Raw genomic sequence first — 17,283 nt, 5'->3', positions numbered from 1 at the left:
CCACGTAACCTCGTCTGCTGCTGGCGCCTCCAGGCAAACCATCTCGTACGACTCGTCCACGCCCGAGCTTTCATCGGCCAATTTCACTGCACTGACTCCCGGAGCACCTAGCCCCCTGTACTATCCGCCATGGCGTCCGTCACGTTCCACGTGCTATTACTGAGGCTATCGCGGCCATATTTCACGTTTCTGCCGCAAGCGCCAGCAGGACGAGCGTCGGGGATACGACATCTCCGAACGCAACTTTTCCAGTGGCGCCTCTTCCCAAAGCCGGCGTTTCTCTTCACCTCCGCTCCACTCTACTTCTCCGCCCACATCGACTGAAGACCGAAGAACTTACCGTTCAGCCAGACGCCGCTCCCCTTCGCCGTTCCGCCGCTCCACGTGGCCACTACGGCCTGTCTCCCTCAACTCTAACATGTGTCCGGAAAATTCAGCGATGGAGGACAAACTCCATACGACACCAGGACTGAAATTCCTCCAGCGCGCCCGTCCAATATGCTCTCGGTGTTTGTCGAACGAGTGCGCGTCGATGCTTTGGTGGACACAGGCGCGACAATTTCCGTTGAAGTCTACGGTTTGACGAAAACTCGTTAGGCAAGGAAAAAACATGGCTGTATAAACGTACACTCACCAACTGATGAACACAAAAACAACAGATTGACGTTTCGGTGCCCAGTACGGGTGCCTTGTTTACAATGAACGAATGCATGGTAAACTTTATTATATATGCGGTGGTAGACGTGAGGCGCTTGCGTACAACTCAGGGAGGGGGCCCCGTGTCCGGTTTATTGTGTTAGTCGTATATTGTATGCAAAATGATTCGAGAAGCAATCGCGATGATAATTTCTTCTCTCTGTCGATGATGGAAGCCGAATGCCAGTTAATACTGTGACCAGTCTTCTCGTGATGCACTGCTAGGGCGCTGGAAACCGTGTGTCCTTTGGCTACATCATTGCGGTGCTGCTGTAGCCTTCTTTTAAAGTTTCCCGTCTCGCCTACGTAGCACGCCTGGCAGTCTTGGCAAGGAATTTTGTATATGACGCCGGGATATTTTTCTTTTTCGAGGCTGTCTTTGACTCGGACGAGTTGTTGTTTTAGTTTGCTTGAAGGGACGTGGCAGATTTGTACATCATAATCTTTGAAAATTCCTGATAGTGACTCACTCACGCCTCATGCATAGGGGAAAGACGCCCGTTTCCTTGTTCTCATCGGCCTGATAGGGGGTTCAGCAGCACGCTTTTCTTCAGTCTTTATAAACTGGTGGGGGTAGCCATTGCTGACCAAATCCTGCGTCACCCTCTTCAACTCAGCTCTGCGTGCGTCAGTAGTCGAACACAATAGGAAAGCACGGGTGACCAGTGTAGAGGCAACAGATCGTTTGTGTCCAACGGGATGGGCCGAATCAAAGTGCAGATATTTCCCTCTGTGCGTAGGCTTCCGATAAACGCTTGTTGAAAGGCCTGATGCAGTACGCATGACTTGAACGTCAAGGAAAGCCAGGCGACCATTAACTTCTTCTACAACGGTGAATTATATTGTGCTTTGGAAAGCGTTCAGGTGCTGCAGAAAAGCTGCGACGTCTTCGCGGTGGATAATGGAAAAACAATCGTCGACATACCGCAGGAACACTTTTGGAGCCGGCTGAAACGTCGTCAGGGCTTTATCGTCGAGGGCTTCCAAGGCAATATCGGCACAAGGCACTGACACCGACGCTCCCATTGCCGTTCCAAACACCTGCCTGTAAAATGATCCATTAAATGAAAAGTATGTGTTGCGCAAGCAAAACTCCAAGAGGCGGCACACGTCGTCGACTTCGAATGGGGTGAGCGAGGGCAGAGATGTGTCATTTTGCAATGCTCTTCGGCAGCAGTCCACAGCATAATCCACAGTTATGCGTGTGAACATAGACTTAATGTCAAAGGAGACCATGACATCTTCGATGTCTAAAGTCACGTTCCTGACCTTGTCGACAAAATCAGCTCCGATACATCACCGATGACGGAGCAGCCATCTCAAACGACTGCTGCGATACGCACTCCTCAGCATCGTCGTCCACCCCGGCGCAAAGCAGCTACTGTGACGTGCCGATAATTATTTACTGTGTGCTACTCGCCACAACGCATGCAATGAAACCGTGTTGTGGGGCCATCTCAGCCCGAGAAGATATATGCATAAGCCAGCGACAGTCAACGCTTTGTTTTTGATAGTGCTACCTCAGTACATCACCGATGACAGTGCGTTGTGCGTGTTTTATGTCGGCTGTCAAGATTGTTGATGCGTCTCAGCTCGGCACCGCGTCGCTGTTGTCGAAAACAACAGCGAGTTGTCGAAAACAACAGCGAAAACAACAGCAAAGTTGGGCGTGGCCCAACCGTGGTGGGTGCGCACACAGGAGTTACGTGCCTCGCGTGGGGCGTGACCTCTGGTTTTGATTGACAGGCGAACTCGTGCTAAACTCGTACATCGCGAAACCCCCTCCGAGTTCAACTCGGGAACATGGCGGCGGCAGCAGCAGCCTGTGTCGTTGCATCCAGCGGCAGCAAGCGTCAGTATGACCGTCTGGACCCGTTCACGTACATGACCGACGTGGAGTTTCAGCGTCATTTTCGCCTGTCGAAGACATCCGTGCGCTGGCTGTGCGACGAGCTAGGCGAAGACTCTCGTCTACGGAGACAGCGTGGCGGGCTTCATTCGCTCACTGTCGAAGAGCAAGTCCTCTGCGCCCTCCGTTTCTACGGCACTGGGAGTTTTCAGGGAAGCGTCGGCACCGAGCGTTACATTGGACGGCATCAAAGTACTGTGAGCCGCTGTGTCAGAGATGTGTCTGACGCACTTATCGATGCGGCAGTGCGTAAGCGGTGGCTGGCTTTCCCGAAGACGGCGGCAGAGCGGGAATATATAAAGGAGCGCTTCCTACATCGCGGGAACATTACGAACGTCGTCGGGTGTGTCGACGGAACGTACGTAGGAATTAAGGCGCCTTCAAGGTCAAACCCAGACAGGGTCAAGGCCAACTACTTCACAAGGAAAGCACACTATGCCTTGAACGCAATGGTGGTAAGTACACCTTCCGTTTGCCTTCATGCTTGTCATAATTGGTGTAATGTACCATGGCGAGTTACTGAACACTTGCGCATGCACTTCAGAATAATAATTTTTTTTCTTTACATGATGTGCCAAAAATATTTCCACTGGATTGTTCTTGGGCACTTCTAATAATTATAAAAAATAATGCTGTTTCTTAAGCAGTGATGTGGCTGTTTGGGCTTACGTTGAACTATAATTTGTGTTAGTATGGCACAAATATTCGAACTTTTCTTGCAGGTGTGCGATGCTGACCTGCGCATCTTGGATATTGATGCCCGGTTTCCTGGGTCCTGCCATGATGCCCATGTTTGGGGGAAATCGGCCTTTAGGCGACATTTCCAGCTGGAGCTCCTTATTGAGGATGGCGACTGCTTGCTTGGCAAGTATTTTTTTCCTAAGTGGCTGGATCCGCTGTTAAGAACACACGGGGGGTTGCAAAGAACACTGCAGTGCTGTGCATAATGACATTCCTAAATATGCAGTTGGTGCAAGAGCAGTGTACTTGACTGATTGCGATAAAAATATTAAGAAATGTGTTCTGCGTCACAGAACACTTTTACATGGGGATATAGAACCTTCTGTATGCGTGTTTCTAATGTGTGTATATGTTGGTATATGTGCATGTTTATATACACATACAAACCATAAACATTTTTAGGGGGGGGGTGAGGTTCAACTCCCCCGTCCTTGCTGCACAACATGCTGTGTGCTGCTGTGAATTGAAGCACAGTTTGTTCCTTGTGAGTTACTAAATGTTTATTTTTCTTTCACAACAATGTGTTTGACATACACCTTGAAATCACTCTTTGCAGAAAGGTAGCATACTCTGCATAATGAGCTCATTGTATTATAATTTTGTCACTTCGTGCTCATTGTGTGTCGGGAATTTATGCATTTCAGCTTTTTAGGATGTATAAATTGGTCAAGAAAAGTCAATTAGTCAATATCATTCTGCAGTGTTCTGACATGCTAAACAGTTGTGGTTGGCTGGAGTAATATTCCAGGCAGAGGAACACAGTCTCACATTTATGTGCATGCACACTTTTCGCAAGTACAGGCACTGAATATTTACATGTATTGGAGAACACGCGTGAACACAGTCGTCAAAATTGCACCCTCACATTTGCTCATTTCGGCACTAATTGGCATGTTCAATAACAGTTGTATGCACTCGCATGCTTGCTGAAGAGTTTCAGCCGTCTGTGATTCCTAGACATAGGCCTTTAACAAATCGTTTAAATTACTTTTGTGATTTATGTGCATGTGGAATGCTCGAGGGCGATAGCAGTTATTGCTGTGTATATGTCAAGAAATTTGGCATGCATGTCTCGTGATGTGCATTTACTCTTTAAAAGTGTACCGACTTGGTATTTAGACATAATTTTCAGTGTAAATAGAAGTCCAGGGCCTCCAAAAGCGCAGAAAAAATATTGTCAAGCCTCATGCGCCCTGAATAATTAATTATAACCGCTTTTGATTTCATTTTCTATGATTGTACCAATTGTTATATTATATCGTGACATCGTAAACCAGAAGGTGATCACATGAAAGCAGCGCCCTGTGACGTTTTGACACCTGTTCTGTCCTGCTCACTTGTATACTCTGCCGCGACATTGTTCCCCCTGATGAGCCGCATAAGAGGTGATCGAGGGAGCTGGAGCAAGTGCCAAAACGCTGGAATTCGCAGCTACTTGACCACCTTCTGGGGTGGGGCATCACGATACAGTATAACCTGCGGAAACTAAACCAAAAGTGGCTGCAGAGGAGCTGTTAATGTGATATGTTGAGGTGTCATTGAGGCGTGGAACCATTTTTTTTTCTGTGGATTCGAGGTCCTATGCCTTCAATTAATGTAAAAAATTAGAATTCGAGAACATGACTTAAGTACTCTGGTAAAGTAGGCCTGAAAGCAAATTTTTTCTGTAGGACGCCATGAACTAATTAATTACACCTGGCACCTCAAATCCCACAGAATCCTGCAAATAAATAATTGCAATACATTTTAATTCACCCACTTCAAAACATGCGGCAGATAAGCGTGACCTAGGGCATAAAGAGGAGGCAGTATGTCATTGAAAAAGTTGTCGCAGTTTCACCTGAAAGGCGAAGCATCAATTGCGATAGCAAATTTGTAGACAGATATACGGAGTAATGATATTAGCTTTATCAGCTGTATAAACTTGGACATGCAGCAGCACCGGCAACACGCAGAACTGTTGTCGATGCCGTCGGCGTTTTGCCCGCGTTCGCTCAAAATGCGTGCGGCGTTGGTGACTGTTGCCGGAGCCTCTGATATAAATAGGCACTTGGTGCCGCAGCTAAACGTCGCCTCCCTTCCCTCCCCCTCCCCCACGGCCTCTCGCGCGTCGGAAGAAAGCGTGTTTGCTCTACATATATGGTGATTGTAAAGGAGGAAAGAGACGCCTACTTCTGCAGCCCTTAAGGGAGCACGGCGCAGAACGCGCGTTTGTTCGCCGTGCGTTCACTCCCCGTGAAAGCGCGCGCCCCTCGCGCCCTTTCACTCGCACATACAGCGTTCGGCGCGCGGCGACGATTTCATCTCCATTGACGTCATACGGAACCTCACGGCGACGGCGACGGCAGAAATCTGCTTTTGAGTGTCCATATAATTGCTATCGCAATAAAATGCTGTGGTGGTACTTTGATATCAGATACCACTGCCACATGGCTGTGGTGTAGAAAGCTGTGTCCATTCAGCACAAGACAGAGCATGTGCCCTTGAATCATCAAAGGAAAGCGCAGAATCGGAAAGGCTTATTTGACAGCTTTTGGCAACACAGTCACTGTATTGCTGCCATGGCCTTCAAACACTTTGTGGTGCACACGAAGTAAACACTCTTTTTAGTCTGATGCCATAAAACTAATAAATTGTTATGATGCATGCTCAGTGATGAAAGCAGACAAGCATGTTTTTGAGCAGCTATGGGAGCAGTAAATTTGCAAAGTTGGAGCAGGAATTGTCAATATTGGAGCAGAAGACATGCGTTTTGGAGCAGCTTCATAAAGCTCGACATCAGTGAAACCACTTGCCATTATTTAACATCCCTCCTAAATTTAAGAACATCAGCGTTTTTAGGATTTTCCCCTCGTCTAAATGCAGCTGCCACGGCCTGGATTGAAGCCGCAGTCACAAATACTCGTGCCATACTTGTTTTTTTTTTGGTAGCCAGGTTTAGTTTTGCCACCAAACTTGCACAGTCCATAGGCATAGTCAAATGCATAGGCTTCAATTCTAAGGCTAAACACTAGCAAGGATGTGCACCATTGAACGTGCACATCCTGCTTGATTTAGCAACTTAATTTGAAATATCTGTTTTGGTTTAGCTGATCACAGCTCAAAGGTTTGGCTCAAGATGGCACAATTGGCAGTGTGCTTCCTTCACTGATTCTCATTCGCTTTATGGGCAGTGGCTGATAATCGTGACCCTCGAACACTACTGGCAATACTGCATTACTTATTGGTAACATTCTCAAGTGACATACTCAGTACCTTTCTAATAAACAGTGTCATCTAACCTCAGTCATGCTGATGTGCCCCACCATCTAAATAAAATAAAGGTCCTAAAGCAGTGTAGCTTGGTAATTGTAGTATATAAATCAGATCTGGCTAAATCAATATTGAGTGTAAAACCTTGATTTATCTGGGTTCCTGCAACATGGAATCACTGCCAAAATTTCTCAAAATGAAGTAATGGCAGATAATATGCATTACCTTTTTTTAGGTAACAGGACAACATTAGCTTAATTTGTTGGAAATTAAGGGCAATAGTGGATTTTTTTGCTTGAACATAATGATAAACATATGATGTAACCAAATAACTCAGCAAATAAGCATGCCAAATCAACTTCAACTGCAATGCACATTACTGATATTTTGTCCGACTCATGCCAGTTTACATTAGGGAGTCAGGTAGAAATATGTTTCTCAGAAGATGCTGAGTTCCTGGCAGTGATGATTGACAGAGTGCATGACGGAGCTGCCCTGAGCCTCTATAACGAAAGTTGCGATCTTCATTGTATACACTCATCACACTGTACTACATGAGCCGATTTGTTATCTTGGCAGAATGCTTTGCAGCGGCAGCATGTGTTGCTCTAAAGCTTATACTGATTGCTAAACAAACACACTTAAATACCTGTAAATGATGTCAAAGTATTGCGGCATTGAATAAAAAAGAGACAGCTCAAAGAACAGCTGTAGAGACATTGAATTTTTGTTTGCTTTTACTTTCCATGCAATTAGTGAAGGAGTGAGGCATGCCCTCTCGAGAAGGGCTAACAGAGCCTAGGAAATGACAATGTATTGTGCGGCAGCTGAGCACCAAATTAGAAGAGGAAATGAAGCCTCAACATGCAAATGAGAAAGGTTCTGCTGTTCAGTAACAGCTAAACTTATTGCTTAAAAGTGATTTTTTGTCACCGGTTTGTGCTATAACCCATTAAACACAACAGTACAGCAAGCCTTTTGACTAAGTTATAAATCTGATAGCAGATAAGAAAAATTATAACCATACCACATTTTTCCCCACACGAATCAGAAAAGAAATGCAAGTAGGTGATATTGTAGGTCTGATGTACAGTACATAATGCATACAATAGAGAAGTCGCCATTAGCGAGAATAGAATGGATGTTTAAAGAAAATAACTTAAATCTGAGTTCTGCAGGAGACAACAATGGAGAAGGAATCACCAGTTTTTCAGGTCCTGAATAGCCTTCGCTCACAAAGGCCATGGTTAATTGCAGCTTATCGGTTACAGACTTCTGCAGAAAGCATGGTATATATATATATATATATATATATATATATATATTATCATGTTTAGCGTTCGTTGGCCATGCGTGTTGATGCTTGTAGGGGTACTGACATCTTTTTAATGACATGTTTTTTCTACTTATCCAACATTTTTGCTAGCTGCATAACTGCAGTGTCCTAGCATAATTTTTCGAATGCGCTTGACGCGTATATTCGTTTAAAATGAGCATTTTCAAATGTTTACGAAATCGAGTATGGCATTTTCATGGGACGCTTCTTTACAGGACGTTTTACATCTCGGGAAAATTGGATGTATTGTTGCAAACTGTCGACACATTAGCTGGGTCCAGCTCTTGCAAGCCACACAATGACCGTCTTGCAATAAATAGGAGGCCATGCAGCATAAATAATTCTTTCCTGTTTTATTCCGCACATCTCTGGATTTAACAGGAGATAATAAGCTTGGTCCCTTGATGTTGTCCTCCGAACTTGCCTCTCGTAGACAGAGCTGGCTGTCATATCTGTTACAAAATGCATTGCCCTTCTTACCGTGTCTAGGCTATCATCCTGCTGTGTAAACTTTTCAACAAGGCAGTCAAAATAAGGTCCCAAATGATATTTATTCCTGAAGATCACCAACGGAATGCCATGTCATCATCATCATCCTATTTTGTCCACTGCAGGACGACGACCTCTCCCAATGATCTCCAGTTTAACCTATCCTGCACAAGCCGATTCATTTTTAAGCCTGCGAACTCCTCAATTTCATCCCTCCACCTGTCGCCCTCAGCTGTGTTTCCCATTCCTTGGTATCCATTTTATCGCTCTCACTGTCAATCATTTGTCCTACACATTATGTGACCCGCTCAAGACCATCTTTTTTGCCTAATAGAAACAAGAACATGGCGACTCCCGTTAGTTCTCTGATCCACTCTGCTCCCTTCCTGTCTCTTAACGTTACACCTATAATTTTTCATTCCATCGCACTCTGTGCGGTCCTTAACTTCTTCTCGGCTTTATTTGTTAGTCTCAAAGTTTGTACCACATATGTAAAATGCAATGATTGTAAACTTCTCGCTTTATCGGCAGCGGTTAACTGCCTGTCATGATTTGGGAATACCTGCCGTACGCACTTCACCCCATCCTTAATCTTTGGTGGGTTTCCTTTTCATGAGAAGGCTCCACTGTTAGTAGATGGCCCTAAATATGCATAATCTTGCATGGGTTCTAGGTGTTGATTGCTAATCATGAATTGTTGTTCTTTCGCCAGGCTATTGAATATTATCTCTTTCTTCTGCTTGTTTATTTTCAGCCCTCTTTTAATACTTGCTTAGGTTACGTCTTCAATTTTTTTTGGGGGGGGGGGAATTTGTCGGCTTCATTGCTGAGGCACACGATGTCATCGACAAACCGCAATTTGCTAACATATTCTGCGTTGATCTTTGTGATCGTGCCTTTTGGCAGGTTAATGGCAAAGTACAGGTATTTTGTCTGACTTTGTCCAGAGTGTGTCCCAGTTTGATGAATTTTACTCTGCCTTCTTGTTGATGTGTCTTCAATTTATTGCTTGTTAGCCACCATTTTATCTCTATTGTGAACACATGATTTCCAGTAATTAGTGCACCTTGTTATCGTCTGGTCAATTCGCAATTTCATTAGGGTCACAACTGCAAAGAAAGGCCACGACTATGTGCATGTATAGTTACATGTGCATGTATGGTTACACTTTTAGTCTCACGGTAGTAATTCTGAACAAGCACAACTGCTGTTTCCTTGCAGGCGATAGTGGCTACCCACTGGAGCCATGGATTTTAACTCCTGTGGCAGGCCACCCATCACCACCGTCACCCGAGGCAGAGTACAACAAGGTTCACACAGCCATGCGAGCAGTTGTGGAGCGTTGCATTGGCATTCTGAAGGCAAGATTCCGGTGCTTACAGAAGTACCGTGCTTTGCACCATGAGCCTGGCCGAGCAGGCCACATAGTTGCAGCATGTGCCACACTCCACAATATTTGCCTTGCTGCTGGTGAACCCGTCCCATCTGATGAAGAGGTTGATGACAGTGATGACATCGACACTGACGATGAGCAGCAACCTCAACAGTCAACACCAACTGTGCCACTATCAACGGCTTCGACTACTCAGCCTGTTTCGCAGCAGGTTAGACGAATGCTGTTTTCGAAAGGAAAGGCCCTGCGTGACTGAAAGTTGCAGCTTTACCAGCAAGGCAGGCCTCAAAGTATCAGCTACCTCAACAGAGTGAGGCGTCGCTTTCGTCGTCTTCGTGCCCCGTAGTGCATGTCAAACTAGTTAAATGTAAGGTGTCGCCATAGTAGTGTGCACGTATAGCTTCAGTGCCTCGTGTGCAGTGTTTGCGCTGTGACCGACAGAACTCGCCTCAACAAATGTCAGCGTTACTGTGATTAGCATCGAAGCAATGTCTAGACACGCTATATTGCCAAATTTGTCACTTCTGTGTAGCCGACTTACATTTTGTGTTACCAACATCTCACATGCGGCTGCCTATGATACTGACTTTTTCGCTGGTTGCTGACTTTTTGCCAATTGTTCTACTTGTCTGTCAGGGTGCTTTCCAAGTGGATCTTTCTTGGGAAAGAGGTTAATTAAGTATAAATAGATAAATGGATATCACAAACTGTGTGAAGTACCCTATGAATGCTAATCTCATAAAGAACTTCGGGGCTCTTCATTGGTGAAGTTACTTAGCATGCATGATGCTGAATTTTGGTCATGCATAATCTATCAGCCGCACTATGAAACAGCGAGGCATTGCACAATTCGTTGCAGTGCGAGATGCGGATGTCGCACCACGCCGGTTGTGCCTATGCATTTGTGGCGAAATGAAAATGCATTGAGAATCTTAGTGTGCTGGCTTGCATGAAGAAAATACTTCAGGGTGTTTGCTCTGTTCACTGTTGATGCATGTGCCAGAGGTTCAGTGTATTTTCTTGTTTGTTTTTGGGGGGCGCAGCGTTATTGTGGATGGACAAATCATATATTTTCGTCTCTTAATTGGGCTCTAATTCTTAAGCAGTAGAACAATGCAGATCCAATGCACTGCAGAACTCGGTGTGCTTAAATATGTAATGAACCACCAAGGCAAAATTACATATTGGGAGAAGTGTGGTGCAGACACCAATGAAAAGTGGGTCTTCAACCCGCCAGATAAAAATAAAAATTGCTTAGCGAGTTGGCTTTTTCTACAGCTTTAGAGCAATGATTACACAAAACGTGATATGCTCAAACGTGTAAGAGCTTGCCGCAATGCCAAAGTAGGATGAGCGACGTGCAGCATATTTTAGCATTGAACATGCCTTGCAACTGCTATTTTTATTGTAAGCCTCGCCTTTCCCTCCGGCACTCCCTTTACTGAAACGTGGCACTGTCTTTCCATACGTGTCATGATGATGATTTTAACGGCAGCAGTAAGGCTAGTTAATGCTTGCCCCTTTGATTCCTGTGAGTTTAGTGGTAAAGAATATGGCACGTGCGTACATCTGTGTTCCAAAATCTAAGACTTGTGGTGATTTTTTGGAGAGCTAATTTGTGTTGGGACATTTCAAAGATGTGCGCCATTGTGGCCTAATAACTGGAGCATTGGTAAGGTTGAAGACTGGGTGTATTGGTATAGCTGGCTTGAAGTTGAATTGCACAACAATTTGACAGGACACAAAGAAGAGAAATACGCGCAGCAGAACGCTATGCTGTATGTGTTATTCTTCTTTGTGTGCTGTCGAATTGTTGCGCAATCCAACTTCAGATAGAGAATTGGGCTTCTTTGGTGCATGACCAAGGAAGTGTGAGCTATTTGACAATATAGTAGTGCCTTGCCACACAATTATGGAAGGCTGAAGGTTTGCAAACAAAGCTTTGCTTTGAAGTCCACCTACTCATGTAATAGAAGCACTGATTCAAAGCACCTTCGTACAAAAATAATGGTTAAATGAATGGCCTTTGAAAAGTGTAATTTGTATATTGACACTGTTGACATAGTAAGCGCCACACCGGACTCAACAGTTGTACAGGACAGAGCAGTTTGTTACCTATGTGAAGCAAAAGCTTCCATTCATACTGTCGTGACAACCAAGCTCAGTTTTTTTTTACGTGGTACACAACATTCACTGCAATCCGTTTTTGATTCTAAAGAAGTGCCAAACACCGCCTCTTTTTCAAGGACATCATGGGAATATTTGGCGAGACCTTTTTACGGCCCCTCATAGTGGAAGAGTGGCCAGCCAGCTTTGCTTGGATGCCTTTATAGATTTCTGTTCCTGATCATTGTGTGCTATCAAATTGCTAAAGTATATGCAACCAGTGCAAGGCATTACGTTATTCTATAGTCGGGTACATTAGGAGGCCGTGGAATCAGCACTTCAAAGGCAGGTGAATACAAGCCTGCACCAATGGGCACGCACTCTAGAGTGACGTCGTGCCACCGGACACACTAGACCTGCTTGGTGGAGAGGGGCTATTTCTTTAGACGTGGAGGCAATCGGCTGCTGCACTTTGGTCGTCTGGGCGGGGCCTCTCCTGCCTTCTGAAGTTGTATCCGACTGTAGAGGATGCCACTTTTTGTACAACACAAAAGGATAAAGTGTACAATTATTTTGCCTATGAAATGGATACATCACAAGTGAGCTATACAAGGGCTTAAGCTGTGTGAAAATTAGTACATGCAAATATGACATTGTGAAAAATGTATGTGGTATCGAACATGCATGTAATGGCACGTGTGAATCGGGGAGTGTTGCATTCATATGCACAGTCTATAGGCAATCGCATTATTAAGCTCCTGCTGTGGTTCCTGTCTTTTCATTGTGAATTACCCGTACCGTTCATCTTGTGGCTAATCAACATGCACTGTATTCTTGCACATAGAAAAAACAAACAGCACAATAACATGTATGCTTCTGCATTAGTGTATTTTTCATTTACATGGTCCAAGAGTGGCACAGGTTCTCCTACGTTTTTACCCATTTTGAAGAGACACTAAGTACGTGTTACAAGTGTCTTAATAAGCACAGTACTAGGTTTACTGCAATAATTTTATTCGTGCTCTTGAATAATAAAATAATAAACTGAAAGCTTTGTTTATAAGGTGTCTTCTGGGGGCTCGACTGGAGAGCAGCGAGGGCACTGATACTGCTGTTGCAGAGCAGCCCTCTGTACCTCTGCCACACTCTCTAGAGCACGTGCCTGGCACTCGCCTACTGCCACCAGGCGGTTCAGTGCCTCCAGCAGCAGAATGTTTTGCTGCAAAAAAAGTGGATTGTTGGAATGAATCTACTGCATATAAACCATTATTTACAAAGAAAAAAAAACTTGTTGCACTATTGGTACTAAGTGCCATTAACTGTGGAAGCCTTTAGCGTAGTATGCATAATAAAACAATGTGTCGGGACGTTGCTTTATTTTTCATAACTGGGGTTGTCGTTTTCAGAGCCAATTATCACGATTAGTGTGCCAGTGGCTGAGGTGTCCCCGCACCTCCACATGTCTCTACTATCAGCACCACAAACCTATTTTTGTTCACTACAAAACAAATGCATCTCCATACAATCCCGTTTTATCTGAGCTGATTGCACCTTATGCCTACATATTTTTGTCCCATTGTGCAATTTCATACCATCCTCGGCTGCAGTTCTCTTTCCTTAACATTCATTCTGTCATGCTTATGTAATCGCCTGTTATGAATTGGCAACAAGTGATTGAAGACGTGCATGGCCTGCCCGCCGGCTCCATTTTTTTCCTAATCTCAACTAGCATATCAGTTGCCACTGTTTACTATGCCACTGTCTTCCTGGCTTAATGCTATCTCCAACAATTTTTTTTACTTCGCTTTCTGCACAGTCCTTGACTTCTCAAGTTTCTCTGTTAACCTCCAGGTTTATGTCCCAGATCGCATAACAGGTAGAATGCAATGATTCTAAACTTTTTTTCACGGATATGGGTAACGTGGTGATCACGATTCGGTAATGTCTTCCATGTGCCGTTCAACCAATGAAATTTTTGTATAAGTTTCCTGCTTTATATCAGTACCTGCTATTGATATTTAACCTGGATAAAGGTGCTCTTCCAAAGATTCTGCGGGCTAAATGTCACTCATGAATTTCTGTTATCTCACCTTATCTCACCAAGTTAGTGAAAGTTATCTTTGTATTTTCCCTATTATTAACCTTCCAATGCTTGCTCTAGGTCCGCTTAAGTGTAATAGTTCGAATACTTCTAACTGTGCAGTGAATAGCACCTGGGTGATCTTGTCTTCTTGCCTGATCCCTTTCTTGATTGTTATTCCACTTTGCTAGTGGCGAATTATTATAGCTGCATAGTCTCGATATTTCCCAGAGTATTGTGCTTCTTTTGCTCTATGATGTGCAACGTTTATGACTGTATGTATCTAATTAATCCAAATGCCTTTTTGCTATAAATGAAGCCATGTAAAAAGGTTGTTGTGCTCTGCAGCTTTTCCAATTACCTGATTGATGACATGCATGTGTTCCATTATAGAAAGCTCATACCTGGAGGCTGTGTATGTCTGGGTTTGGTTTGAATCAAGTGTTGTGCTGACTTTCTTGGAAATCACCTTGGTGAATGTTATGTAGAATATTGAATTGCCCTAATTGTCTTTCAGTGCATACATCTCAATCTTTCCTATGCCAAGTTTCTTCTCACAGATGTCTTCCTGCTTGAATTCTTTACTGTTTCCATACTCCTTCCAATGCTCTAATTTGATTATCCCTAACAATCTTTCTGTCCATCAGTTCAGCCAGTTTGGTGAGTTCTGTTTTATTTCTGAGGCTACGCACTTTCATGTTCATTTATCAGATCCGTTGTTACTTCAGAAAAGTTGTTACTTGTTGCTCTCGTGCCTTACATCCTCCTTAAATTTCATCTTCGTAGTATTGTAAATTGTAACGTTCCATTCATTAAATCAAGGTTATCATCTTCTCACTCTCCATTTTTCTGTTCTATAGGTGCGAAATTATTTGTGAAGAGCATGATATAATCTGTTCTCACCCTGACTGCATATACGTTGGCTTATTTTTACCTCGACTAATTTTGCGCCTCTCTTCAAAATTCATAGGAATTTGAGACCTATGATCACTGCCATTTACCCTACATAATACTTCCACATCTTGTACTATGCTGACATAGGCGTATGTAATGAAAGTTATTTCATTTTTTGTTTTCCTGCTGTTGCTTCTCCAGGACTATGTCATCTTATTGCACTTCTAGAAGAAAGTATTCGTTATTCAGTCGAGTTCTTTCAAATTCTGCCAATCTCCCCTCTACACAGTCACCAATTTCCTGTGCCGCCTGCTTTGGATAGTAAAGACATTGATGTTCATTTGCAAGCACAAGCAATAGGCTTGCAATACTTGCCCCATACGCCAGGTAACCCAAAGTGATGCTTTTCTAGATTATGAACATTCTCTGAATTGCAGCTTGTGAAATTCCTGTTGCCCTAGTAAACATTACATGTGAATAAACCGATAAGTTAACAGCAAAGGAACAAGAAAGGCTAACACAGGGCCTCTTTCAGAAATACCCACGAAGCCCCTAAGCTGCATAAAGGCCTTGTCTTATGGTTCCAAAAGCCAAGCACTTTGTGTGGTTGCAGAGTGGTTTGCAATTAAAGATTTTACATGCCTGTGCTGTGTCAGCCCGCAGACCCTCCACTGCCTCGGCCAGCCTCTTCTGGTCTTCCGCAATGACCTGCAGAGTGCCAGCCTTAGGCAGTGCCTGCAAGCCTTTTGGCATTGTGTTTGTGGGGGGCACTGTGGTGTATAATGAGGAGAAAAACGAACAAGGAATTTAAACAACACAGTGTGGCATGTTACACGCATGCTTGTGCTAGCTCGTAAAAAGAAAAATGGTAAGCTGCAATTGAATAAGTCATATCTAATTGCACAAAACTGCCTATGACACACCGGAAATCGACTGCTGCAGTGGGACTACTGGGAGGTCCAACTGGCTGGTCGAGGGCTGCGACTCCTGCAGAACGATGGTAAAAGAAACAGATAAGTTGTCCTAAATAAAATCACGCAAACAAACCATTTTAAAGTTTGACAATGCTAAACCATACTGTATTTTATGCAGTTGAGTGCAAGCTCTACAGTTGTGCGCTAATGGAACTTTCTACACGCCTTACATGGCGTTTGCTGTAGTCGAGTGGAAATGCAGTCTATGGATTGCACTTTCATGATAGTAGAGATTAAACAAATACAATTAAACTGCATACGCAGTACCGCACTCACCGGTGTGGGGTCTTTTAGCACCAGTGAAGGCCCCAAGCCCACGGCACATTCACGGCCAATCAATGAAAGAATCCTCCCTCCGAGCCCTGGTAGCTTGCCACCACCTGTGCCACTGAAATGGGGGGCAAAACGCGTTTAAGAAGGAGGTACGCAGAAAATTTCCAAATGAGAAAGTTACTCGCGACTGTAACTGGTCAGTCGTTCACAGAAACGTATTTAACACGAATAAATACTACTAAAAGCCACTGTGAAACCACGGCCCCGCAGCTCTAAGTTGGTCAACTTTTCATCAATTAACGAATAAGGCGACATTTCATTGTGAGCATAACACAGACCGACAACCGCGGCGTCTTTTTCCTTAAATAACTATAATACCAGTGCAACTTACGTGGCAGCTTCCGACACAACGGCTGCATCCCGCTTGATTTGTGCGACAAGCTCGGACCAATAACGCCGCCACTTTGTCGTACTCTTCTTTGCGGGGCCACGTTCGTTCAGAAGCTCCGCCAGCTGGGCCCACAATTTTTCGCGTTCATGGCCCGTGAAACACCCGGACAATTCGCTGCTCGGCCTGGCTAGGTCGGGATGCCTCTCCAAGAAGGCTACTAATTCTTCCTTTTGGAAAGCAGACGCATGACGCCCCGACCTAGCCTTTTTTGCTGCAGGTGGTGCCAGTTCGCTTTCCGCCATGCTTCTGGCTATGGCATAGGCTTACTGGGGGTGGCATGCCTTCGAAGATCGGGCAAACGCTATCACTTTTACATTTTCGCGCGCCCACGTGCATGTAAAAGCACGAACACTCATTGGTTCTCAGTGCCTTTTTTAAACTGCTGGACATTCAGTTCGTAAAGTGACTTAATCCGTGTACTATTATTATGCTAAATATGAAACAGTAGAAATATACTTATCTGCAGTTTGTCGATGTCATGAAAAAGGTATGATCAAACTGGAAACATGCATTGTGGCTGCATACAGCTGTGCATCAACATACTGGCTCAACTTGATGCTGTTATGTACCTGTGGATGTAGCTGCTTCACTTTAAGGTTAACTCATTGCTGTGGCATCGCCCTTTGCGAGCGTCTGCAGTTAAAGAATAACCCACCAGATATTTTTCAGGTCCAACAATAACATTTGCT

The 17,283-nt window shown here is 44.3% G+C and overlaps 2 protein-coding genes across 2 annotated transcripts; one reads left to right on the top strand and one right to left on the bottom strand.

Annotated features, from left to right (window-relative positions):
* Positions 1-2,364: 2,364 nt before the first annotated feature.
* LOC119434500 (putative nuclease HARBI1) lies at positions 2,365-3,609 on the top strand. Its single transcript, XM_037701650.2, has 2 exons — positions 2,365-3,060; positions 3,328-3,609. The coding sequence occupies exons 1-2, from the start codon at positions 2,500-2,502 to the stop codon at positions 3,550-3,552; spliced, it is 786 nt and encodes a 261-aa protein (XP_037557578.1). The 5' UTR covers positions 2,365-2,499; the 3' UTR covers positions 3,553-3,609.
* Positions 3,610-12,979: 9,370 nt separating this feature from the next.
* Positions 12,980-16,836, bottom strand: LOC119434502 (uncharacterized). The gene is made up of 4 exons (XM_049659504.1): positions 16,535-16,836; positions 16,131-16,276; positions 15,539-15,666; positions 12,980-13,141 (listed from the first exon to the last, which is right to left on the bottom strand). The coding sequence occupies exons 1-4, from the start codon at positions 16,834-16,836 to the stop codon at positions 12,980-12,982; spliced, it is 738 nt and encodes a 245-aa protein (XP_049515461.1).
* Positions 16,837-17,283: the final 447 nt, after the last annotated feature.

This window comes from Dermacentor silvarum, unplaced genomic scaffold (genome assembly GCF_013339745.2).
Source record: "Dermacentor silvarum isolate Dsil-2018 unplaced genomic scaffold, BIME_Dsil_1.4 Seq11290, whole genome shotgun sequence".
Lineage (NCBI taxonomy): Eukaryota > Metazoa > Arthropoda > Arachnida > Ixodida > Ixodidae > Dermacentor > Dermacentor silvarum.
The sequence above is the reverse complement of the archived record's forward strand: the minus strand, read 5'-3'. Positions and strand labels throughout refer to the sequence as shown.